The sequence below is a fragment of the Rissa tridactyla genome, chromosome 8 (assembly GCF_028500815.1).
Source record: "Rissa tridactyla isolate bRisTri1 chromosome 8, bRisTri1.patW.cur.20221130, whole genome shotgun sequence".
In the NCBI taxonomy this organism is placed as follows: domain Eukaryota; kingdom Metazoa; phylum Chordata; class Aves; order Charadriiformes; family Laridae; genus Rissa; species Rissa tridactyla.
This window is the reverse complement of record NC_071473.1, coordinates 19,002,970-19,027,400: the sequence shown is the minus strand read 5'-3', so window position 1 is coordinate 19,027,400 and position 24,431 is coordinate 19,002,970. Positions and strand designations below refer to the sequence as shown.

The window sequence follows — 24,431 nt, the reverse complement described above, 5'->3', positions numbered from 1 at the left end:
GTTTAGCAGTTTGGAAGGGTACTTCCTCACAGAGTTATTTGCTCAAATAAGCAGGCATGAGATCCACTTTTAGGATTCATTTTCCGATCTTCCGGTTTTGGAGTCTCCTTGACTTCACCTGTACTAAAGCCACAAATTATTCCCACCAATATGCTGCTGGGTGCCCCTGACGTGGATAATTTCAGCCACGATGAGGAAAACCTGCCTGAAGGCATTCTTAGCCTGAAATGCCCAAAACAGTGCTGCACGTAGTTTTCCTGGCCTCAACTAGCATCATTCTCAGCTCTCCATTTCGGGGGCCTTTACTGGCATCCTGCTGACAGTAAGAGGCAGCTTGTAGTGTGGACAAGCACTGACATCATGGAATGATAAGTACAGCATAAAACTTCATTAAAATTCAATTCCTGGCCGGACAGGGATGTTACGTTCATGCACAATTACATTTGCCATCATTTATCTTTTCTCGATGTGATTCATCAGCAGGGCTCACATCAGCACCCTGCCTGGACACAGTCCTTGATGAGACACTTGACTCTCTCTGCCATACGGTGGGACACCAAATAGGATAAACACAGGAGTGAGAGTGGTGCAGCCCACAGCAGTCGCCCTGGAGCAAAGTGGAGGGAAAGGAAATGGAAGCATCTGCCAGCACAGCACAGCTTAGACTGCTGGGGATGATGGCTTTAGTTTTAACAAAGCATAGTACTTACCTTTAATGTTTTGGAGATTGGACATCGTTACCCTTCTGGCCACAGGGACTGCAGACATAAGGACCCCTGGTGGCATGGTCTGCTGGAGAGAAAAGGCAGGGGCCTGGCTGTAGGGCACAGAACCAGCTTTCTGTCTTCTCTCCCAGGCTGCTGCTGACTTGTCAAATGACTTTAGGACCCTGCCTACAGCAATGCTGACAACCTAGAAAGTAACATTTAAAGTAGTAATGACTTACCTGTCCAGGTTGCAGTTAACTCTTTCCCTGTAGCTGAGACTGAGAAAGGAACAGCAAAGGGGCGTTTCCAGAAACCTTACTATGCATGAGCCAATAAACAGTTCAAATTTAATCTTGTTAGTGAAGTTATTACTGTGCCCAGCCAGATTTCCAAGCAGGTACATGCTTTGCAACACTTGGTCTGCCAGCTCTCAGGGGCAAAGGTCAGCTGGTCCTTTGTGACAGGTTCATCCAGCACACCTGGGTCTGCCTGGGATTGCCATTCAAGAAGTGAATAATCATGAGTCAGATTAAGCAAGGCCTGCACCGTTGTTTCCGTGCACAGTGGATGTAGCCCGCTAGCGCCTCGTGGTACAGTGTGCGTGAGCAGAGCAGTTCCTCCAGGTAGAATCACTCCCCAGAGAGGATCGAGTCCGCTGGGGCCATTCAAGCCAAGGTTACTTATTCACAAAGAAGTCCTTGAGTGATGACGCTCTAGACCACCTGCGCTGAGGAGCTGCAGTTTGGAGTCAGTGGACGCAGTGGTAAAAGATTCTGCCCCAAACATTTCTCATCAGAGCATAAAGCAAGAGGTGGCAGGAGGCATGTGCAGAACGTCTTGGGGAGATAGCTGTGACAAGCAGATGTTGACACCAGCACAGCAGCTCCGCCTCACCTCTCTCCAGTTTCCCTGAGCTCACCAGTGCTGGAGTTTCCCTGGGTACCGCAGGTTCCCTTGGGACACACATCGCTCCCCAGTGGTATCACACCTTTTCAAGAGCGTTTTGTCAGCTTGGCGGTACACACTGCAGCAAAACACCAGCATACACTGCTGCCAGCCCCCTCAGAGGCTCTGACAGGAAAAATTGCTCATTTCTACTTAATACTTAGTGTAATTAAAACAGACACAAAAGGTAAATCCCGAGATTACTTGCTGCAAGGACGGAGGGTGGCAGGCCTGGGATCTCACTTGGCAGGCCAAGCAAGACCCCAGGCCTGCAGGGAAGAGATGGCCTGACACCCTCCCTGGCTTCCCAGGCAAGAGCCGGCATCTCTGTGCGGCACCATCCCCACAGCCCCCTCAGACACCATGCCAGTGACAATGCCAGCAGCCTGCGTGGGCCAGCAGAAGAACCCAGGCCCAAGGGGCAGCCAGGGCCGAGGACAGCAGTGGAAGAGAGCTCCTCCACCGCCGGTTCTCCTTCACCACCCACCCTCAAAGCAAGGCGCTGGCCTGGCCGCTCCCCTCGGCCCGCCTCAAGATGGCGGCGCCCTCCCCATGATGGCGGCTCCGCGGGGGACGGTCACGTGGGGCGGGGCGCGAGGGGAATCCCGGCGCGTCAGCTGAGAGGGGTCACGTGACGGGGAACCAGCGGCGCCGCGGGGTGAGGCCGGCGCTCGCGCTGCTCCGCGCCCCGCCCCGGCCCCACCCCTGGCCCCGCCCCCGGGTGTCCCGGACCCCGCCGCCGCCCCGCCAGGGGAGGGGGGGCTGAACGGGGCCCGGGCCTCACCGGGGCGCACGGCGAGGCCTTTTCCTCACAGCGCCGGCCCGGAGCCCCGGGGAGGGGCGGGGGCCGACAGGCCGCCTGCCCCTGGGGCGGTGCTCCGGACCCTCCGCCCCTCACCGGCTCCCCGAAGCCGCGGCCTTGCCCCGCTCCACCAACCCTGGTTCCCGGTCAGCGGGGCTGGGGAGGGGCGGGTTGTCCCCCGTTCCCGGCGGCTGCCGCCGCCGCCGCCGCAGCCCCGCGATGCCGTCCAACAAATCCGTCTCGGACGCGCCCATCGTCCAGTTCACCAACTGCCGCATCCTGAGGAGCCACCGGCTCCAGAGGTGAGGGCTGCGGGGGGTGCCGGGGCTGCCGAGGGCTGCCGGGGGTACCGGGGCTGCCGGGGGTACTGGGGGTGCCGGGGCTGCCGAGGGCTGCCGGGGGTACCGGGGCTGCCGGGGGTACTGGGGGTGCCGGAGCTGCCAGAGGGCGCTGGGGCTGCCGGGGGGTGCCCGGGCCTCACGGCTGGGCTGCAGAGCTGACCTGGGACCTGGGACACCCGGGGACTGTCCCACAGGTCCCCCAGTGCATCAGCCGCTGCCCCCCGTGTGCCCACTGTCCCTCGTCCCCTCCGTCTGATTTTGAAGGAAATGAGGCGTGCCCCATGTGCGGCCCCGCTCCTCTCCCCTTGTCCTTCGTTTGGCCTCCTCTGCCAGCCGTGGGCCCCTTGGCCACCGCCACCACGTTTGACGGGCAGCCCATGAAAATCCCATTCCCATGAGTTTTGTAGAGCCAGAGGCCTGGCACAGAGTGGGCTGCTGGTCATCCTGCTGCTGGAAGAGCAGCTTTGCCCTAGTAGACATCGGAGAGCCCATGGCGGAGGCTGCTGGTGGGGTCCGCTCTGCCTGAGGCCACCCCTGTCGCCAGGGCCATGGCCACCCGCTCCCATCTGCTGCACCGCTGATGGCACAGGAACTTGGCATTCGTGTGATTGTCCCTCCAGGGAGGACCTGTGGGTGCGAGAGGGAAAGATCCTCAACCCGGAGAAACTCTTCTTCGACGAGAAGGGCTCAGCCGACATCCAGCTGGACTGTAAGGACAGCATCATCGCCCCAGGCTTCATCGATGTCCAGATCAACGGTACGGTGAAGCCATGCATGCTCGCAGAGGGGTGAGGGGTCCCGGGTTTGTTCATCCCAGTCCTTCAAACCCTGCTGCATGCATACTGCCCGTGACCGAGTGCGTTTCAGCTGCCCAGGGGAGATGTGAGTCACTCAACTAACGATAAAGAACAATTTTGCCCATGGTTGCTGCTGTCGTGTAATTGGTCCCCTTTGGCTGGGTGGGGTTTTCAGCTCTTAACCTCATTTTTATCAACATTTTATCCTGCCCCCGTGCTGGCAGGATGACCACCCTTCCCTTTTCAGAGCGCGGGGAGGACAGAGCAGGACTTCTCAAGGGAACAAATGTTACCTGCTCTTCCCTGAGGATGAAGAGGGGCTTGTTCTGTGCTAGCTTATGTTGGAAGTCTGATCCCCTCTTTAATGGGGAATCCTCAGATTTTGCCCTGCAACAAAATAAAAAGTTGGTGCTTGCAAAAAGCTGCGATGCTGTGTGGAAAAGCACTTCAGCAGGACAGCGTTGGTTAGATTTGTACTCACAGAGCCTTGCGAATGCAGGACGGAAGTGCTGGTGGAGCCCTTCTACAGCCCTTCTTCGCTGTAGAAATGGAGTGGCTCGCTCCAGCATGCAAAATGTTTCTTCGGCATTTTCGGGTGGGGAAGCTGCAGTTTCATCTCTGTTTTGTTGATGGTGCAGGAGGCTTTGGGGTGGACTTTTCTCTGGCTACAGATGACTTCAAATCAGGGATTGACCTGGTCAGTCAGAAAATCCTCTCCCATGGAGTGACGTCCTTCTGTCCCACCCTGGTGACCTCTCCTCCATCTGTGTACCACCAGGTAAGTGACTTTCTCCCCTCTCATCCGCAGGGTGATAAAGGGCTGAGGTTGGTACCGAGAGGTGAGAGTGCCAAGGCTGGGCCTGCGGAGACTGGAGTAGCTGCCTTGGTGGAAAAGCTGTGGGTGTGAGACGCTGGACTCTACCCCTGGATTTCTTGCCCTTAACCTTTAGACTGCCGAGACAGCGATGTCTCCCAGGCCAGCTTTGCACAACGTGGCTTGCAGATGGCTTTTTCTTTGCGAGCTGTGCTTGGCTGATGGTCCCGAGTGGTCCAGCTACAAAGCTCTCTGCGGACCCGACGTTTGGGTTTGTTTTGGCAAGCTGGGGTGCCGCATCTGACAAACCCCTTTCTCTAGGTTCTGCCCCAGATCAGTATAAGAAATGGTGGAGCCCACGGAGCAGGTATCCTGGGTAAGTGGTTTTGTCCTCTCTGGTGCTACTCTAGGCAGGCAATTAGCTTGTTCGTTGTTAAGGGGAAAGAAGCTACTGTAGGAACAGCACAAATGGGGGCTGGAGCTGTCTTGATGGGAGGGATGCACAGGAGGGCACAGACCCGCTTTCTCCCTCAGCCTGTCCCTGGCCTTTGCCATGGTCTCTCATGCTACATGCACCTCTCCAGTCCCTTTGGGCCCCCCAGGGTAATGGCAGTGGGGTGGTTTGGCCTGACCAGTTGCCAGCACTGCATCTTTTGCTGTGCTGAGCTCAGCGTTACCCGAGGCATGTGTTTTGCTGCAGGAGAATGGCAAGAGTTTGACTGGAGCAGGATAGACACAGTGGGTTTCTCAGTCCCTGATGGGGCGAGGAAGGGTCATGCCTTTGTGTCCCTGTTTGGGCAGGGGCACATCTGGAAGGACCATTCATCAGCAAGGAGAAGAAAGGGGCGCACCCGGAGCACTGCCTCCGCACCTTCGAGGCAGGTGCCTTCCAGGACCTACTTGCCACCTACGGGTCCCTGGACTGCGTCCGGATAGTCACCCTGGCCCCAGAGATGAAGAGGAGCAGTGAGGTGATCCGGGAACTCACCAAGCGGGGCATCTGCGTCTCGCTCGGTAAGGGCTGGGGTGCAGGAGCCTCCCTGTGCCACACGGGCCACTAGCCCCTCTCTCAGGGCTGTAGCATCTCTAACAGTGTCTCAGTGCAACTAGGTGGGGTAGGATTCTCTTTTCCCTGACCTATATGGTGATGACACACCTGTCACAAATGGGGACCTCGCTCAATGCTGCAAATCTGTCACCCTTTGTACGGTAAAGGGCCAGACTTCATATTGAGGAGCCCCTGCAGTTTAACACAAGGTAGTATTTGGTGCTGTTCAAACACAGAAGAGACAATAGCAGTCTTACTTGAATAAAGATGTAATTGAGGGTTGACAACATGGAAGGGTTCAAACTCTGAAGTTCAACTGCTTTAGGCCTTATTTGGCAGGTGAAATCATTTTCCAAAGGTTACTGTTGAGTTTTGATAACTCCATTTTTCAAACGGCAGCGCTGTAGGAGACCTCTCCCTCTGATGGCCACTGACTTAAAACTGGCTGCATTTTTCTTGTCCTCTGTTTCACAAACTCTTCTTTGCCTCAGATCATTGAAGAAATCCTTTTATTTATTTATTTGTATTAAAAAGGGGGGAGTTATTCAAGGTGAAATTAAATCTCAAGTGAGAAGGGCATTCACACAGCAGAGCATCTCTTATCTCGCAGCCACATAAAGCAAAGAACCACAGAAAGGCAAAGTTTGCCCACAGAGCATTAGAGCTGCTGTCCATATTGGGGGGAAAAAAGAATTTTCCTTCTGGGTAGTTTTATCCCCATACTCTTTATTGGCAAAGTCCCCACTGTCTCTATACAGACAATATAAAGCCTTTCAGTGTCCTTGGACTTCTAGGGCAGCCTGAAGGCAACTCTCTGGGACCAAGGCAGCATTTGTGACGGTTGTGCTGTGAACAGTGAACGTGTTCAGGTGAAACACCCACTGCCAGAGTTCCCCACGGTCATGGCCAGACATCTCTGTGCGGAGGCTGACACCTCAGACCTCATCCTGGAGTGGGGCATCAGAGTCGAGTCCTAGGGACTCACTCCTGTAGGGAAACTAATGGAGAGGTGGGCAGAAAAATCATGTGCTGGTCTTTGTTTCCAGGTCACTCAGTGGCTAATCTCTCCCAGGCTGAGGAGGCTGTGCAGCACGGCGCGACCTTCATCACTCACCTCTTCAATGCCATGTTGCCGGTGAGTAGCCAAGGCCACTTGCCCTGCACTGGTTTTGCTTTTGGTGCTTTCTCTCCAGCTTTCCACAGATGCATATTCTCCCCATCTTGTCTCATACCAAGCCTTGCAGTGAGGTTTCAGCACTGAATCCCTGGCTTCACGTTTCTACTGCCTGATCTAAAAGAGACTCAAGGCTGTAGCAGACTCTTGAAATTCAAGGAAATGCCCAGATTTGTCTGGTAAAGGACGGAGCACCCAGCTGCCAGGGACTGTTTGATAGAGATGGCAGCTGCATCCCCTAATGGGAAGGGTCTCAGCCCACGAGTCCTGGTGATGCTCCACAGCTTGTCCTCTCTCCCCTTGGGCAGTTCCACCATCGTGACCCTGGGATCGTGGGGCTGCTGACGAGTGACAAGATTCCTGCTGGGCGGAGGGTCTTCTACGGCATGATCTCTGATGGCATCCACACCAACCCTGCCGCTCTACGAATCGCCCACCGAGCCCACCCCAAAGGTGAGCCATGCCAGGCCCATGCAGTGTCACCAGCCATCCCGAGTGCTGTGCCATCTCCCGCACAAGTGCTGTGACATGCTGCCCTAGCTGCCTGAAAGAGGTCACAGCCACGTGTGCTGATCCACCAGCCCTCTTGCTTTGGTCAGATGTAGCTAAGACACACCTTGGCCCTCTCTGGGAAGGGCCAGTGTGGTGCAGTGCTCAGAGCTGCAGCAACAGCAGCTGCAAAGCTAACGCAGCCCTTTCCTTGCGTTCCTCAGGCCTGGTGCTGGTGACAGATGCGATTGCTGGCATGGGGCTGGCACCAGGTCGGCACACGCTGGGGCAGCAGGTGGTGGAGATCGATGGGCTGAACACCTACATTGCAGGTAAGTGCCTCTTGCTAAAGAGCTGGCGCAGCACTGCCACTCATGCCCATTCTGGAGAGCTCAGCGCACCTTGCTGTGCCAGTCGGTTGTGCCACCCTCTTTGGTTTTGGTGCCTGATCAGTTAATGGCTCTGCTGTGACTTGGCCCTGGGGAGAAGGAGGCACCTCATGAAGAGGGGGATTGCCCCATCTTGGCGGAGTGAGGAGGAATCTGTTCATTTTTAGCTGTCCACAGCACCTTTGAACACCTTGTTGCCCAGTGTCATGGATGCCAAGAGGTTCCAGCAGGGTCAAGAACGGATGGATAAATTCCACAGATATTTGTTGTCCCTTGTCTTTACTTAGCTAACTTCTTGCTAAGTTCCCTAAGCTGCAAGCAGTTGGAGACTGGGAAGGTATTTCAGAGAAGGCTCTTTCCATTTTTGGTTCCTTTCTTCTGTCTCTGGCAGCAGGCTCCTGCTTTGTGAGCTAGTTTCACCCAGTCCAGCTGGTCTTACAGTGGAGCTGTGGGGTGACATCTCAGTACCTCTCCCTGTGCTGCCAGCACGGGCTCTCTCTTGCCTCGTTCTGTCACCCTGCAGCAATGGCTGCGGGCCCTTCAGCTTGGTCCTTGTGCAGCCCAGGATTTCTGCCCCTTCTGGTCACGTTATGGTTTCCCACCACCTCGCTCCTCCTTGCTGTGAGTTGTGGGACCTGCTGAGTGCCATCCTGTTCCTCTCCCAGGCACAAAGACCCTGAGCGGTAGCGTGGCAACCATGGACACATGTGTGCGACACTTCCAAGAAGCCACAGGTAAGTGAGCCTTGTCCACAAGCTGTTGCTCCCTGTGTTGACATGGGAAGAGGTCTCATTCTTGGTAGCTGTATCCACTCCACCAGGGAATGTTCCCTCTCGCCCAAGACACGATGAGAAGGGCTGGAATCAGCGGCACTGGCCTCAGATGAGCACCTTTTTGGGGGGAGGTTTCATTTTAACCCATAGCACTAATGAGAGGTGAACTCTCCCGCTCCTTTCTCACAAAGGTGAATGATTTTCCCCTCCCCAGCTGTTCAGTTGTCCTCTTTCCACTGTCTCCCATAGGGATGTTTCCCCTCCCCAGCTCCATCCGGCTGTAGGGAGGGTGTTCCAGCTTGGGTCCTTGCCAGGCTGGCAGTTGTCATAGCCAGGGGGTTTGGGCCGCTCTGGAAGGGGGCTGTTTGCTGCTCTAATGTCTCCCCCTTTCTCTGTCCAAGGGTGCTCGGTAGAGACTGCATTGGAGGCAGCGTCTCTGCATCCCGCCCAGCTGCTGGGGATTGAACACAAAAAGGGGACACTAAATTACGACTCTGATGCAGGTACTGCTATGGGGACAACGGTGTGAGGGTTCCCAGGTACTGGAGCAAAGCAGGGGCTGCTGCAAACACATCTTCATCCCATGGGAGCAGCAGGGAGACTCGCTCTGCCTGGGATTTGCTCTGGGCTTTTGCTCGGTTTTTTTTTCCCTTGGATGCTGCTGGTGGTTCATGAGCCCTTTGGAGAGACCCCCACATCTCAGCCAGGCCTGGAGCAGAGCCACCGTAGCAACGATGGCACCGCACTGCCATTCTGCTGCTGTTTCTGGGGTGGGGAGAAGCTCCTCCCCACGGACCCCAGGTCTTCCCAGCCAGCTTCAGCTGCTCCGTTTCTCTGATAGCTACTTCCTTTCTCTCTTGTCCGATGCAGATTTCCTGATGCTGAATGACGGTCTCTATGTGCAAGCCACGTACATCGCAGGCGAGGAAGTCTGGAGACAGGATGAGTTAGGCATGTGACGCTGGGCTGTCCTGGTGCCCTGCGAGGCTCCCTGGCACTGTGGTTAGCAGCTTTGGTAACCACTCCACTTTTTTTTTTTTTCTTTTTTTTTTTTTTTTTTAATTCCTTCCTGCAACTCCCTTAAAGGAGCCTCATACCAAAGAGCTGCGTTTTCCAAGCGCAACTGCTGCTTCCAGTTACAGCCATGCCTGCAACAAATTTGTTGGTGCTCAGTTGGTGGAGTGGGGAAAGCAGGCAAATCTGTGTTGGGGGGGATCGTCAGTCCCAGGAGTGACCTGAAGGACTGCACAGCTCTCCTGCATGGAGTCCCCAGACAGAGGTGCTCCTGTCGCCATCTTACAGCAGTGTGAAGCTGTCCCAGCCTTCGCGCTGTTTTATACAGCACACACCAACCTGCCCTGTGCCCGAGGCGGGCTCAAGCCATTTCCATTCCTCTGCCTGCTGTTTGCCTCGCTCCCGGGCAGCCGGGGCTGGTTAGACATCGGCTTCCACCAGCTCAGCTCGCAGCTCTTCACCTTAAAAGGTTCCTGTTGTGTCAGCAGAAGTGGAGGATCACGTTCTAATTCCCCGGCAGTCCCCCTGTCGTGTGTCCTCGGAGCAAGGCTGTCACAGCTCGCCATTATGGGGGAGACTCGGTGCCATTGTGGGACTGTGAATCCGTGTGGGCTGAATCCTCAGGGCAGAGATCAAACCCAGGAAAAATGAGGCATTGCTGGTCCTTTGTGCCTTTTCCCTGCATGGGCATTGAGTCCACAGCACAGTGGTTTCGGCTGGAGACACGGACAACATCCCGCCACAGAAAGCAATGTTCCTCTTAACCCTTCATTCTGGCTAGAAGGGTTCTGCAGGCTCTGTGCCCAGCCATACCTCCTAGAGCCATTGCATTGTCTGATGGGTTTGTGCGTTCCTCAGGCCACAACGGGAAGCTTTTGCTTTATGGGATGCATCCAGACTGGTGGTGACGGGCTCACGAGCCCTCAGTCCCAGCTCAGGGACTGAGGGAGAGGAAAACTGCAGTTGGGATTCTGGCCTTTCAAGACAGTTGCTGATAGCTCATTATTCCCATGCTCATTATTATCTTCTCCAATACTTGACTGTCAGCTCTTTTCCTGACACTTGGACACTTCTATGCGAATACTGATGCTGATTTCGAACCTACCGCGGTCAGAAAAGCCTTGCGTTAAGTCTCAACCTCTGATAAGTCTCAGACCAATTAGATGGTTTTTGTAGTGAGGTGAGGGCTTAGACAAGGGCTAAGTGTTAGCAGGGGTGGCGGTTGTAAGGCAAGGCAAAAATCTGCTCGGGATTGGCAGAAGCATGACGATTTTTCCAGCACTTTTTTATAACCTTTAGCAGCAACATTTGGAAGTGCTTTCCTAGCGCATTAGAGCCCTGCTGGAATAACTGGCAGCCTTGGAGAATTTCTGACATCAACTGCCAACGTCAGCAGAAACTATAACATCCACGATTTGAAGCATTTGAAAGAGACGTCAAACACCGTGCTGTGAAATGTGACGTGCCACAGCTTTACGAATCTCAGCCGGGGGGACGCTTTTGACTGGTGTTGGAAAAAAAATCCAAGGGGAAAAAAAAATCCCATGCATATGAAACAAGGTGTCTATAACTTTTTTTTATTATTATTATTATTATTATTTAAAAAATTAAATAATCGAAATCTAAACCAGAGGTGGAATTGGACGATACCCGTGTCTGTGTATGCCCCTCGCCCACAGTGCCGCATGTCGGCAGGCCGTGTGCCGGGCCGGGACGCCGGTGGCACCGTGGCCTTCGCGCTCCGCTGGGGACCGGGCAGATGCGGGCACTCCCGAAGGCGCCGCGGGGGTTTGGCGACAGGGCGGGCGGACGCGGGCCCGGCACAGACCCGTCGAGGAGGGCCGGGGGCGAGGGGCAAACGCCCCGCCAAGGTGGGAGCCCGGCACCTCTGGCCCTTGGCTCGGCCGGCTTCGGAGGCAGCTTCGTGCCTTCACCCGGCGAGGGCAGGCTCCGGAGGGCCGGGGCGGACGGCGCTGGTGCCGGTGGCCTCCGCGGGCCTTCCCCCGCGGTTGCCCCGGGCCGAGCGGAAGGGCCGCCCCGGTGGCCCGTGGCGGTCAGTGAGGAGCCCCTCGCCCCCGGCCCTCCTCGACGGGTCTGTGCCGGGGCCCCGCGGGGCGAGGCGGGCTCGGGCAGGCCCCGCTGTCCGCTCAGCGCGGAGGGCGGAACGGAAGCGCGGGGCCCGGGCGGCGGGCGGAGGGGCGGCGGGCGGACCGGGCAGGGGAGGCCTTCACCCGGCGCACGGCGGCAGGGCTTTTCCCTCCTTCACGCCTCGGCCTCGGCGGTTGCCTCCGGCCCGGCCCGGCCCCGGCGGCCGAGGGACGGCGGAGCTGGAGCCCCGGGGCCCACACGCTGTTCCGTGACCGGGGGTTCGGTTTCCTCCCCGCGGCGGCGCAGAGCCTGCCCGGCATGGAGCGGGTAAGAGCTCGACCCGGCCCCTCGCTCCTCGTCTGGGGCGCCCCCTTCTTACCCGGGCCCGGGCTCTCCCCGGTGCCCCGCTCCCTGGAGGCTGTCGGTGTAGGGCCTCGCCGGCACTCCCGCCTGCCTTTCCCAGCTCCTCCTCACCTCCTTATTCTGCTAAAGCAAGATCGTTTTCATTTCCAGGCGCCTTATAGCGACTGTCTTGTTCGCAGGCAGTCTGCTGAGCCTTGCTTTCCAGCTGCCTAGCAGCAGGCACACAGGGGAAAAACACAGCGAAGGTGGTCTTAAGGACTTGTGTTTAGTATAAAGATAAATTCTGCGTATTGCCAACGCTGTGCTGGAGGGAAATTTCCTGCTGTGGAGACAGGCACCGGAATAAACTTCAGGAAAAATTACAAATCTTTGGTTTGGGGCCTTTAAAATGTGAGGAGGAGAAAAAAAAAAAAATAAACCAAAACAAAACCAATCTGTGGGAAGTCCTGGCTTGTCAGGAGAGGGTGGCTTAGTGCTAGTAAGAATTTATTGTTTCTGATTTTTGTAATGAAGAGGGCTTATTTGGTGCCCTCCAAACAGGCAATATTGCAGAGTCTGTGTCCCACCCCGTGCTGTCTTGATTTATGGTATAAATGGAGCTTTTACACCACGCGCCTCAAGCGTAAAGCCAGAAAAGGGGTTTATGACCCGCCGGTCTGATCTCCTACGTAAGAGGGGAGGGAACTTCAGAAAACTCAGGTTTGGAACCAGTTTTGCGGGTGAGAGATCTGTGCTGCTTTTAAACATTGTGCCTTCCCCCATCCCATGTCCAAGGCTCCCCAAGGCACGTTCCAGGAGGAGCTGGAGTGGTGCATTTCACAGCTGGAGGCAAATCTTCGCCTCAGCCCAGCCCCGAAACAAGGTATGTTGCCTCTTTTGCAGTCTGCAGCCATATTCCAACGTCAGTTCAGATTTGGCAGACCTGGACGTTTTTCTGTTTCTTCTCTCCTGTCTGTTTGCTATTCTTGTGTTGTATGGGATGTCTTCTAAATATAAAACAGCATAAAGCATTGAGCTTTGAATTAATCTGTCTGGAAGCAGCTTTATCTTTCATTCCTGTTTTCTGCGTTCTTTCGCAAGTTCATATTTTCCCATCTAACGGATTGTTGTTCAGTTCTGCCACAGTTTTGCTTTTGTTTTCCAGTCTTAAGGAAATACTGTGTCAGGGCATCTGGCCCTGAGGTGCCAGTAGGTTTATATTTGTGAAGCTTGTTCCTCACTGTTCTGGTCCAAGGAGAAACAACGTGAACGGTTAAATCTTACAAAATGCTTTCCAGAAGATCACAGTGTGATCTAGTCAGGCCAGCTTGTAAATGGATGAGGATGTATGTCCTGCTCCTGCTGCTGTACCTAACGTGTAGAGGAGGGGTGTGACTGCCCTTTGTAAGACGCCTAGGTGAGTGTTCGCCGGTGCGCGTGAGGGCGTAGCAGCGATGAATATGTGCCCACACACCACGCGGGAGCATCAGACTGTTTTGTGATGAGACAGATCCAAGCTCTAGCCAGGAATTCAAGGTCTGGATCCGTGAGGTACCTGGCTGCAGCAGTGCTATACATGGGATCCTCAGCGAAAAATAACTCCCAAGTGCGGGAGCGGGAGAGGTTCCCCTGAAGCTTTGTCAAGCTCTTTCTTTGTAACACCTCTTATTAGCAAGCAGGCCTAGAATGCAGCCAGCTAAGCCCCTTGAGGAAGCGGGGAATGTGTGCTCAGGACCCTGATGCCCAGGTGCTATGAAGATACATCCCACTTTTTTTGGGTGGGTACAGCCCCACTGTTTTGCGTACCACCCGCGCTTTTTGGGTAGGTACGGCCCCATTTCTGCTTCGCACTTGCATGCTGTTACTCTGTTCCGAGCTTGGGGCTCTCGGTGGTGGATCTGCAAAGGTACAGCTCATATGGGGAGTCCCGGAGAGATGCACTGCAGCCAAGAGATGGGTGTCTGCCCCTTCCAAAATACTAGTCGAGTACATGAGGCTTTTTTACGGCTTGAAATGTGTGAGACAAACACTGGAAGACTGTGCGTATCTGGAGTTCCCAAACGGAGGTCTTTGGAGACCGCTGTCCCAGAACAACCGTGCTTTTTAGAGAATTTGCTCTCACCCAAAGAATTGGGATTACTGTTGTGGTCAGGCCAGTTTGTATGAGAGTCAAGCAAAAGTCCTGCTTTTTAGGGTGTGCTCACTAAGATTTTTTCTGCTTTTCCAGAGAAGAGACACCAAGCTAGGCTCTTGAATTTCTCAGTTAATTTGGGGGAAGGGTTATTAAGCCCTGTGTAGCTTCTGTGCCATTAGTAGTGCAGTTACTGCAGTGTAAGATTCTTAACATATATAATAAGCAGTTAAGATTTTTTTTTTTTTTTCAAGAACATTTCACAGTATTTCAGCTTCTAAAAGCATTTGGAGTTTTCTTCGAACCGAATGCCAGTCATGGATTAGTCAGAGGTGGTATGAACACACAACGCGTTCAGAAGAGACCCAGTCACCAGCATGCCACGGTATGGTTTGTAAGGCACACCGTAACCTGTTTCTTGTCTCTCTCGGTCTTTTTCTCGAGTGCAGCAGAGGAGACACAGCGCATTCTCAACGTCCTGCGCTCCCATGAGACTCCTTTTGTGAAGAAGCGACAAGTGATGAACCACGTGTTTGGGGATTATCGTCCCAAAATGGCTGAGGATCAGAAGAGCACGGAGAAGGCAGGTGAGCTGGAACTGTCCCTTCGGGGGATGGGTGGTATTTGGTTCTTTTCTGGAGATGTCTTACGTGCCGGGTTTTGATTGCATCGCCTCTCTGCAGTGCCCTAGAGAGGGAGTCATGGTAGCAGTGGCATCCCCAGAGCAGGAAGCTGGCATATTGATAGGAACATTATTTATCTTTTCTAGACATGAAACCTGGTGACGTGAAAGGACAGCAAAGCAATGGGCAGGCTCCAGATGGTGTGGTGTATGGGAAACAATCTGACCAAATCTCCGAGGCAAAGCCAAAGCAGTTCATGTCATCTGACAACAGCTTCCCATTTGATTTTACACTTTCTGAGGTTGACCCAGCAGCAACTGGCACATCTTTGGAAGTGGCGTCTGGTGTCAGTGGTGTTGAGCGGATACAAACCGACGTAAAAGCCACCGAGCAGGAGAACTGGAATGGAGCCTTGAGTTTTGCTGCCTCTGGACAAGAACCCAAGCTTGCTTTCAACTTTCCCGTCCCAGATGAAGGCTGTCTTCTGGTTCCATCAGTTCCCGCAAGCCAACACGTAGAACGTACAGCAGATCATGAAGTGCTGGGTAATTCACTGCCTGCTGAATCAGCAGGCGTCCCGCAGGTTTCAGCTTTGCAGAAGCCTGAGTTGATTCAAACTGCAGGTAGTACACCCAAAGAGGATAAAAACCATGTCACGTTAACGATCCCCCAACCAGAGACTGCCCCTGGAGATGAGACAGGGACAGAGAATTTAACAGCAGATGGAGCTGCCCAGAAGAAGAAAAAGAAGAAGAAACAAAAAACATCTGTCAGTAAAAAGGAGACAGAAGAAACTGAGATCAACAGGAAGGCAAAGCCAGAAGCCAACGGATGTCAGAATAAAGATAATCACCACCAGGATGAGACCTCTCAGGTATTTAAATATTGATGGGACCCCATAATTTATAAACCCTGGAGCAAAAGAGAAGCTTTATCTCTTTGCATAGTTTAACAGTTAGTATACTGGCTTGAGATGAAGGCTGAAAGACAAGGATTGCCACTTATTTCTTACAGCGGCTGCTTTCTTTCTGTGCTGGACAGTTGAGGAACCTAACTAGTGGATAGGAAGTTAACGGTCCTTCATTGTCTGCTTCAGACTCGTGCTGAAACATTTAATGTTTAGATTTGTGACGGCTAATCCCGGGAAGCTGGGTGCCACATAGTCTTAAAAAAAAAAAAATTAAAAAAAATGCTGGTAACTCTCCTCAGTCAGTACCGAGCTGGTATCCGTGTGTGCTGAACCAGGCACTGTACCCCCGTTTTCCACGTTACCGGGTACGATGAACTGCTCTCGTAATGCAAATAGCAAAGCTGAGGTGCGGAGCTGCTGCTGGTGTAGCCAAGGCTGTGGCGGGTGTGGTGCAAAGCTTAAGGTGCTTCCGAGAAGGTTCCCGCTGTAAGGCATGGCCCAGAAATCGACTGAGTTGCAAGTTGTGTGTAAACATACCATTAAGGCACACCCTGAGGTTTTCTAATGTCCTGCTAAGGTCCAAGTCCTCATTTTTATTTTTTTCTTTTCAGCACCGGTGTAGTTATTATTGACAAACAATGCCAGCTGAGCAATACTGAAATACAAAATTGCAAAAAAAATCTGCTGTCATTAACTCTGTACATCGAAGTCACACTGGGTGTTCACCTGCCTGTGAAGCATTCCAACCAAAGTGCTGCTTCACCAACAACCCTACCGACAAACACTGCTGAGTAAGAGAAAGGTAGAAAGGTGTGAAGGTGATGTAAAACCCTTCCAGTCCATTGGAAGGAGGCTGTTGTAAGGAAAAGGAGGAGAGAGTGTGAGGGCTTTTGTGTGTACATGACAGTTAAGAATTGCTTTGGCCCCAGGGTGCAGCCCTGTTTTCCTCTCCTTTCCACTGTTCAGTTAGGCACAGCTGGCTTTGCTTGATGGGACGTGGCTTCTCCCGTCTTCCCAGGCTTCAGCTTCTTTCTCACGCATTCCTGGTTGAGCGAGCAGGAGCCAAGACACCAAGACTCGGCTTCTGATTTTGTCCATTGTTTGCTTTTTGGTTTTGTGCAGGTGTGGGGGTAGGGTTTTTATTCTTGTTAATGCTTATTCCTCCCATCTGTGAGTCGATCTTCTTTTTTCAGAGGAAAGGATCTGGACAGCTTTCCAGAAAACAGTATCATCTGAATGGCAGCCAAATATTAAATCCATCAAACAGAGGCAGTGAGTTGCAGCTAAATATTTGTCCAGTGCTTTATATTTATCCAATGAAAAGCACTATAGGGAAAATGCCAAGAAGTCCATAAAGTGATCCCCAGAACATGAAATTTGGAGTAGTCCTGACTTTAGGCAGATACCTTTTTTTTTCCCCGTGTAGCAGCTGCTGCTATGATTTTTGGATGACTTCTTCCCTCATGCTCACTCTGCTCCATGTTGCATAGCAGTCAGATGACCAGCTGTGGAAAGAGGTGGACTGGTGTGTGGAACAGCTGGAACTTGGCCTGAAGACGCAGAAAGCCACTCCAAAGCAGGGTAAGCATTCAAGTAAACAAGAGATCTCCCCTGTGGGAAGGGTCGGCAGGCGTGCAGCCTCAGAGCCAGGGGGGGAGTCTTAAACTGTACGTTGTTTCTCCTTTGCACTGCTTCAGCCGAGGAGGCTCGCCGTGCGATCAAGACACTGCGCAATGAGAAGGCTCCGCTGGTGAAGAAACGTCAGCTCATGAGAGCCATGTTTGGAGACTACAGGAAGAAGATGGAGGAGGAGTGGTGCAAAGAGCTGAAGCTCATGGAAACAGGTAGGAGAACTTTGCATGGTGGGGGAAGAGAAGAAGAAAGGGCTTCCCTCCCGCCTTCCGTCTTGCTTTGCAGAGTGGGACCTCACTGTATGAGATGACTAAACATCTCTTATTGCTCCTTTCTCCCCTACCTTTAAGCTGTGAAATCTGCCAGGGTTGTGGAAGTGAAGGGAAACATCCGCAACAAGAACTGCCAGTTCATCCGGAAGTGCTCAGCAGCTTCCAGGAAAAGCCAAGGTTCAGCAGGATCTCCTTCAGAGTCACCCAGGACGCTTAACACAGACTCGTTCAAATTCACAACTTCCCAAGAAGAGTTTCGCTTTAATTTCTTCTAGGAAAGTCTTTTAGACTAAAACTGTGGCTAAAAACTGCCAAATCTCCTGTAAACTTAAGAGCAGTGAAAGGATGCTGTGCAGTAGAAAATGTTACGCAAGAACCTCTCTGTATTTCCTAAAGAAAGGATCCTCTTTCAGAGTGCCTTATCTAGACGTTTAAAACAGGTCTGTCGACTACGCGTATGACCCCCAGACTCAGCCTCCATAGTACTCTGCCCTCGCACTGTAGAAAGGCACCTTTGCAAAAGACCAGCACAGAGTCTGGAAGGACCTGTTTTTCTTCCTGTAGAATTGACATTAACCAAAGAATCTGTCTTTTCTACTGGGAGATTCTCCCTTTTATCTATTGCTTTTAAATAGAGCAGACCTCTTATAGCAGACGAAGCAGCGATGCATGCAGAAGGGAATGGTTTGTAATGAAGATCCAGCTTCTGTGAAGGTCCCTCGGTGTAAGCATAATGGATAGTTGAATGCTTCCATTCCATGTAAGTCTGTGTGAACGCAGCTTCTGGTATCCAGAAAGGACTGGGCAGCGTGTGTCATCACTGCCATCTAGAGAGTACGAGCTCAGGATCTTGGAGGAAAGTGGGCGATAATCATCGGTGCTCGTTCATCTCTCTGATTGACAGGTATAGACATAGAAGAGAACTGTAAGTGCTGATTGAATCTAGCCTAGGGATGTAAGGACAGTTGTTTTCAGACAGGGAAGCATTTTTGTTGCTGAAGCCAGGTTCTGGCCAGCTAGGAATGATGTACAATCCGTTCTTAAAAAAAGAAGTCTATAAAGTAGCCCTGTTACAACCACCAGTGGCGCAGAGGATAAATCAGCTGCATGCCGATCCTCGGGCAGCAGTGAAATCAACTGAGAGCCCACAGACTCTCTTGCGTTTGATTTGTATTAAATTTTTGCTTTCTGAACAGTTGAACGCGTGTCTCCAGTGGTTCGATAACTGCATCGGCCACTGAGCCCATCTCCTGTGCCTGTGCAGAAAACCTCCCCACTGAGCCTAAAAAAGCTGAAGGTATACAAGCTCTTTAAAAGGAAACATGGTATCAGGTCTCCCTAGCGTGCAGCGCTTTCCTTCCTTTTTATAGTCCAGGCAGTCATCCTGGATGAGAAGAGAGAAACGGGAGTGTAGGCAGATTCGAGGGTGTACTGAGAGCAGCTGAGAGATGGTGGGAAACATTTGCTGGGAAAGACTTCACAAAAACTGATGTTGGCTACAAAAAAAATTTATGACTAAGCTCTGATGCAGTCGGTTGCATCTGCGAGGTAAATATTTTAAAGAATTCCTGTCTAGGCACAGGGAGAAAGCGAACCTGGGTAATGTATCTGATGAGGAGAAATATGTAGACTTTAAGTCTTCTGGGAATCAATAGGTTAAAACTGGAAATCAATAGGTTAGCAGATTATTATTTTACTTGCCAGGGAGCACTGCTGTTACTTTGACTGTATGGAGCAACGCTATACAGTATTTTTTGGATTTCCAGGATTTTATACTAAAAGTACAAAAGCCACATCATTGTCAAACTTTACTAAGATTAAAGAGCATCCTATACATGACCTTGGAACTCCAGCTGTTTTCTTACCTACCTGGTTATGCAGCGTGTGTCTGCGAAGTAGTTATTTTTTAACTTGTCTTGTTTCAGGTAAAGCTAGTGTTGATAAAACGCTATAAAATCCTGTGCTGTGGAAAGCTACAGGAGTATTCTGGGAAGCATTCTTACCTAATTGCCTCGTGCTTATGCTGTTTGTTAGGCATTGACAATTAGAACAAAGATGCCAGTGAGGTGGACATTTGGTGTAACCTAATCCAGCCGGTTTACCTCTAAAGAGGGCAGAGAAAAAGGCATTCTAATGCATGAATGGCTCCTCTGGTTTTGCAGGGGTCTTCACGTAATGCTGGACCTGCAAAGCCAGCCCGTATTCCTTTCGCCGCACTTCAGTGTTGGAGGGCTCAGAAGGCAAACGTGCATCGACGCGGTACTTCAGAGCCCTGAGTGTCACACCTGGCCCGTGGACTTGGGTGCAAGACCCGAAGTCGGCTGGGTCGGTTCCACCAGTCGGCGGGGTCACCTCGGACAAGGCGTTTCGCCTTTTTGCACCCACTCCCGGTTTTCCCAGTCAAGGCGATGCCTCCTGCGTTTTTGACAGACTGCCCAAGTTACTTCACTAACGATTGTTTCTTGAAGACACAGCTCTAGGGTATTTTGCGTCTGAAATTACAGCAGTCTTTACTTCACTCTTAAACTTCGCAATGTTTGGAGCATCTCTGCTGCATTATCGTTTGTTTGAAAGGAAACGAGCAATGTTGTTAGAAGTTAGGAAATGCTGTCGCTGCTCTGTCAGTCCGTTCCCCTTTATAGGAGCCAAAACACAGTCTTAATGACGTTTGTTTTTTTTTTTTTAAATTATGTTTTCTCCTTTTAGCATTTTTTTCTTTAGGGTTTCAGTGACATCTCTCATTTACGGCATTGTCGGGTTTGGGTCAGGGCTTTGCTCTACCCCTTATTCTAGTACCTGTGGCCGGAGGTATGGTCTGTGCCCGAGGGCATTAAGGATGTACAGTGGTGGGGGAGAAAGGAGATGTTCTCATCTGCTTGGCATCCTCTGTTCCGGTGTTCTTGCATTAAGGTAACGTAGCTCAGTTTTGGTCGAAAACCAAGCTCGGTTCTGACCTGCCTGTCTCTGCCTTCCCCCCTCCCTTCTTGCCGTGCATTGGGGTGGGTGCAGAAGGGGTGACGGGATTTGCGGTGCTGTCTCTCTTTAGCAACTGCCCACCTAAATGGAGTGCAGCAGTGCCAGGCCCACGCTTGTAGGCAGCAAACCACTTCAAGATCTTCCAGTGTGGTTGTAACCTCCGGAATGAGTTAAAGACAAGGCAAAAAGGGCGTGCAAAGTACAACAGTGCCTCTAGAGCAAAACTTGCTGAATAGCATTGGTCTTGAAAAAGTAAAAGCTGATTATCAACTTCTAAAGTGAGTAACAGGATGAAGGAACGCTGTAATCTTTCTCAGACCATCTACCATAGCAAAGCAGGGGAGAGGTCTCGCTTTTGGGAACAAAGTGAAGAATTTTGGAGTTGATTCTGTGGCAGGGTGAGCCCAAGAATGTTTCCACACAGAGGCAGCAGAAATCTGGGTGTGATCTCTGCTCCTAAAAAGGCCTGGCGCCCTCATCTGTAAAAAGATCCCCCTAGCAAAGGTTAGGAAACGCAATCCCGTTCCAGACGGACCCTGCCTCGGGGGGGAGAGAGCAGGCCATGGCCAGCCTTCCCCCTCGCAGACTGGCCCTGTCCCGGTGGCTGCTCGTCCCTCCTTACATTTTGGCTGTTAATCTGGATGCTGGATATTAATTGGTAAGTTCTTCCAGTCCCTTCCCTTGGGCTTGGTCAGTGGAAATGCATTTATTGGTCCCTGGGCTGCCCATCTTCCGCTTTGAGTAGTCGGGGGCAGAGTCACCGAGGAGCAGCCTACAAAGGGTCTCCAAGGGATCCCAGCGCAGTTCGGCTGCAGTTATCTCCTGGGTCCCAGCAGCCACTGCTACAAGGACGCCCTCTCCCCAGGCCAGCAAAGACAGAAGGAAGCCAACAAATTGGTCCTACTGAGTCTGTAACTGGGGTGACTACCATTGCCTTCTGCCACTTAACATTTTTTTGCAGAGTGCTGAGGGCAGACTGCAGAATCAGCATCTAATGACCCCTGAAGGATAAAATATTCTGTTCTCTTCCTTTGGGGTGACGACCCCCGGCCCTAACTTATCTTTTCTTCGAATTAGAAAGAAGAAAAGCCTACCACTTCAAGCAAGGCGACAACAATTCAAACATTGTAACAGAAGGGAAGTTACTTCAAGAGTAATAAGCATTGACCCTGCAGTTCTTTAACAAAAAACGAGGAGAAATACTGCTATTTTGAGATCGTGTAGAGCTGTGACAGATGCTCTTGTGTCTTTCTGCTGAAGTTATTTTACACAAAGGACGAAGCTGTTTTATTTTCTTTCCTTAAATTTCTTTTGCTGCTTGCTGTTTGCGCCGCTTTCCTATTTAGAACTGGAGGAGGGTTTGTAAGCCGCACTGCCTTAGCAAATCGAACTTTGGCACCAGCTACCACAGGGCTTTGATTACTGGCGACAGTCCTTCCCGCGGACGCCAGCAGCTGGGAAGTGCTGACCCCCTACTGTATTTGGCCCATCGGTCATCTTCCCTGTGAGTACATCAACAGGCACTGCTAGCTCCTTGCTATCTCACCACCAAGATGGAAGAAGTCTGGGTTGTGTATCTCTGCCTGGTCTTGCTTATCATCGTGCTTCTTCTAATGAGGCAGAACCCACATGTGGAAGAGGCCAAGAAGGAGAGGGAAAGCAAAAGCCCTCCGCCATCCGCTTCCTTTTTTCCCAGTAATGTCGGCAAACAACTGGAGCACTCCCAGGAAGAGCTGGAGAACTATCTGGACAGGCTAACCCACATCTTGTTTGACACAGAAGCCAGGAAAAGGGATGGCCACCATGATCAGAAGTCTCACCATCACCATCACAGAAGTGCTGATGTTATGTCTGAATCCAAGGAGCATTCAGGAAAGGAGGCAGCACGCTCTCAGCATCTGCCGAGCTACACAAGGGTTCAGGTATGAGGCTTATAAAGACTTTCAGACCCCACCAGACTTAGAGCTCCTGGCCGAGGAACTGAATCCTGCTGAAAAATCATAGTCCGTAAACTCAGATGGGGAAGAGGTGGGGGGGGAAGTCTCGCTATTTTGAAGTATAACACTTTCCTATTTTTGCGCTGTATGTTTCAACGTTAAGCAATCATTCAGAGACAGCTCTACGTGACATGAGTTGTATGTGTGTTACGTGTGTAAGATGTCAGTGTTGGCATTAGCATCTGTGCGTGTGTGTGTATCTGTATGTAAATGATTCCTTCCTATATTAATAGAAAAAGGGATCATTTCTTACTTCAAGAAGTGACTGTGCAGCTCTTCAGCTGTTATAAATTTCCCACATTCCCCACATACAGCAGTGTTTTGCGGGTTTGCCCAGCTGAGGATCTGGCCCGGTAAGGAAGAGGAGCTCTGCAGACACCGATACCGTGGTGAATGTGTGGTGTCGAGACACGGGAAATACTTTAGTAATTTTTCTGCTGTGCGTGATGATCGTGCCTGGTGTACGCTGTAAACATGAAAGTTGCTATTGGCAACCTGCAAAATTCTCTTTGCCTTGGCCAAGGCCCTTTTTTAGGGGATGGAATAAGATGCGTGCCTTTATATTTTTATCGTTATCCTCATTGCAATACATCAGATTTTGCCCTTGAGGTGACAGAGTTCCATGGCAGCTATGCCAGGCTGTTACTTTATGCTAGCAGCTGTTTATATTCTTCATTCTTGAGACATGTATCTTGCCGTGCCAATACCCCACTCCGCCATGGAGCACGTTCTAGGCCCAGGTGGGAGCTTCGGTACGAAGTCTTCACCTTAGAGGGGGGAGCCAGGCCTTGATGTTGATAGTTGCGCCCTGCCAAAGAGACAGATTTCTTTCCTTAGTGACGAAGGCACTGCTGTAAACAGCCTTTTCACTGAGCCAGGACATTATAACTTCTTAAGTCTTCAGGAGCTGCCTGAGCTATCTGGGGGAATCAGTACGTCCAGTTGAAGGGAGAGGGGCAAATATCCAAAATATCCAAATGCAGAATACGTGGGCAAAAAAAGTAGTGCAAGTGGTTATTTACTTACTGGCATATTTCATTTGCTCAAGAAGGTACTATTTTATTAGATTGCAGATCAAAAAGTAGCAATGATTTTTCTCTGTGGCAATGGATCACGTTGCAAAATCACAGCATTAGCTTATTTTTCGACTATGGTTAAAGATCGCTATATTTGCAGAATACACATTGGGGGAGAAAAGTTTAATATAATAACGAGAGTTGAATATAATGCTAGTTAGCTTCAGTGAACATTCACTTGCTTAGAGGCAGGGAGTACCCTTTTTTCAGAGACGATGCAGCAGATGATCCTTCTTTGGAGAGCTGAAAACTTTAATATAAGCTCCTTTGATGTACAGAATGAACAGTAACCCTGCAGAAGCGAAGTGGCAGAAATAATCTTTTGTTGTCCCTCATTGTGTGTTTTGGGAGCAGTGAGAAAGGACTCACCACCTAAAAAAACCTAAAAAAGCGCTTGTCAAGATGTTGTCCAGCCGCTGAAGTGAATCGGGAAACTTCAGCTTTGCTTGGAAGAGCATTAGTGACAAAACTGCTGGAAGGGGGGGTGTTTATTGCTCAGGCAAAGGCAAGGCGTTGTGTGTTAGTTCCAGGAGCTGTATTTGAGCGTGGTTACCCGGGTGCACGGCATGACAGAGGTGCAGTCAGCTCGGAAGGTGATTTAGGTGCCGTCTGCAAGCATGAGAACTTGTGGGTACATACGAAGGCTTTTGGGTCTCTCCCAGGTCGAGGAAGGACATTGGTGCTTTTGTTTAGGCGGGGGCGGTGTGTGCGTTCTCTTACTTCTTCTGCGAATTTTTGTCTCTCTCTCTCAGAGTGAATGTAGGTTGTTGGGAGGTGCCAAGTTAGGATCTCTGGAAAATGAAATCCCCAGCATTGTCTAGCAGAGGTAGGATGGCTTCCAGGGAAAGCTTCTTCAGTAAGTGTGCCAGACTCCTCAGCCAGCCACGTCCAGCATCTCTGCTTGCTTTTCCTGCCTGGTTCTGAAAAAGCTGGCACTACTGTGCAGCGAGGAGCCATCTAAAACCTGTTACGGATGGGGAAAGAGAAAACACAACCAAGCTGGAGCCCCGGGCAAGGACATTTAGGAGCAATATCTGTGGAAATTCACAGTAATGTAACTAGTATTGGCAAGGGGCTATACTAGTTGCAGG

The 24,431-nt window shown here is 51.5% G+C and overlaps 2 protein-coding genes across 12 annotated transcripts in view; both read left to right on the top strand.

Moving 5' to 3' along the window:
* The first annotated feature begins 2,368 nt into the window (after positions 1-2,368).
* AMDHD2 (amidohydrolase domain containing 2) lies at positions 2,369-16,941 on the top strand. Of its 3 annotated transcripts, XM_054210897.1 has the most exons (13): positions 2,369-2,756; positions 3,416-3,552; positions 4,231-4,370; positions 4,728-4,782; positions 5,208-5,420; positions 6,501-6,589; positions 6,937-7,081; positions 7,342-7,449; positions 8,172-8,240; positions 8,681-8,782; positions 14,304-14,441; positions 14,624-15,351; positions 16,814-16,941. In XM_054210897.1, exons 1-13 carry the CDS (start codon positions 2,674-2,676, stop codon positions 16,826-16,828), a joined length of 2,022 nt encoding a protein of 673 aa, XP_054066872.1. In that variant the 5' UTR covers positions 2,369-2,673; the 3' UTR covers positions 16,829-16,941. The 3 variants fall into 3 exon arrangements, with proteins under 3 accessions (XP_054066872.1, XP_054066873.1, XP_054066874.1); XM_054210898.1 differs by lacking the exons at positions 14,304-14,441; positions 14,624-15,351; positions 16,814-16,941 and adding exons at positions 9,150-9,230; positions 9,366-10,937; XM_054210899.1 differs by lacking the exons at positions 14,304-14,441; positions 14,624-15,351; positions 16,814-16,941 and adding an exon at positions 9,150-9,298.
* Positions 16,942-20,768: 3,827 nt separating this feature from the next.
* The window catches only part of LOC128913400 (uncharacterized), a 47,082-nt gene continuing 43,419 nt past the window's right edge, over positions 20,769-24,431 (top strand). For 3 of the 9 annotated variants that reach the window (XM_054210886.1, XM_054210890.1, XM_054210884.1), the window contains exon 1: positions 20,949-22,189. The gene's annotated coding sequence lies outside the window, so the exon portion shown is untranslated. Of the gene's footprint in view, positions 20,926-20,948; positions 22,190-24,431 lie in introns of those variants that run through there. The other 6 variants (XM_054210883.1, XM_054210895.1, XM_054210882.1 and 3 more) reach the window with 5 other exon arrangements.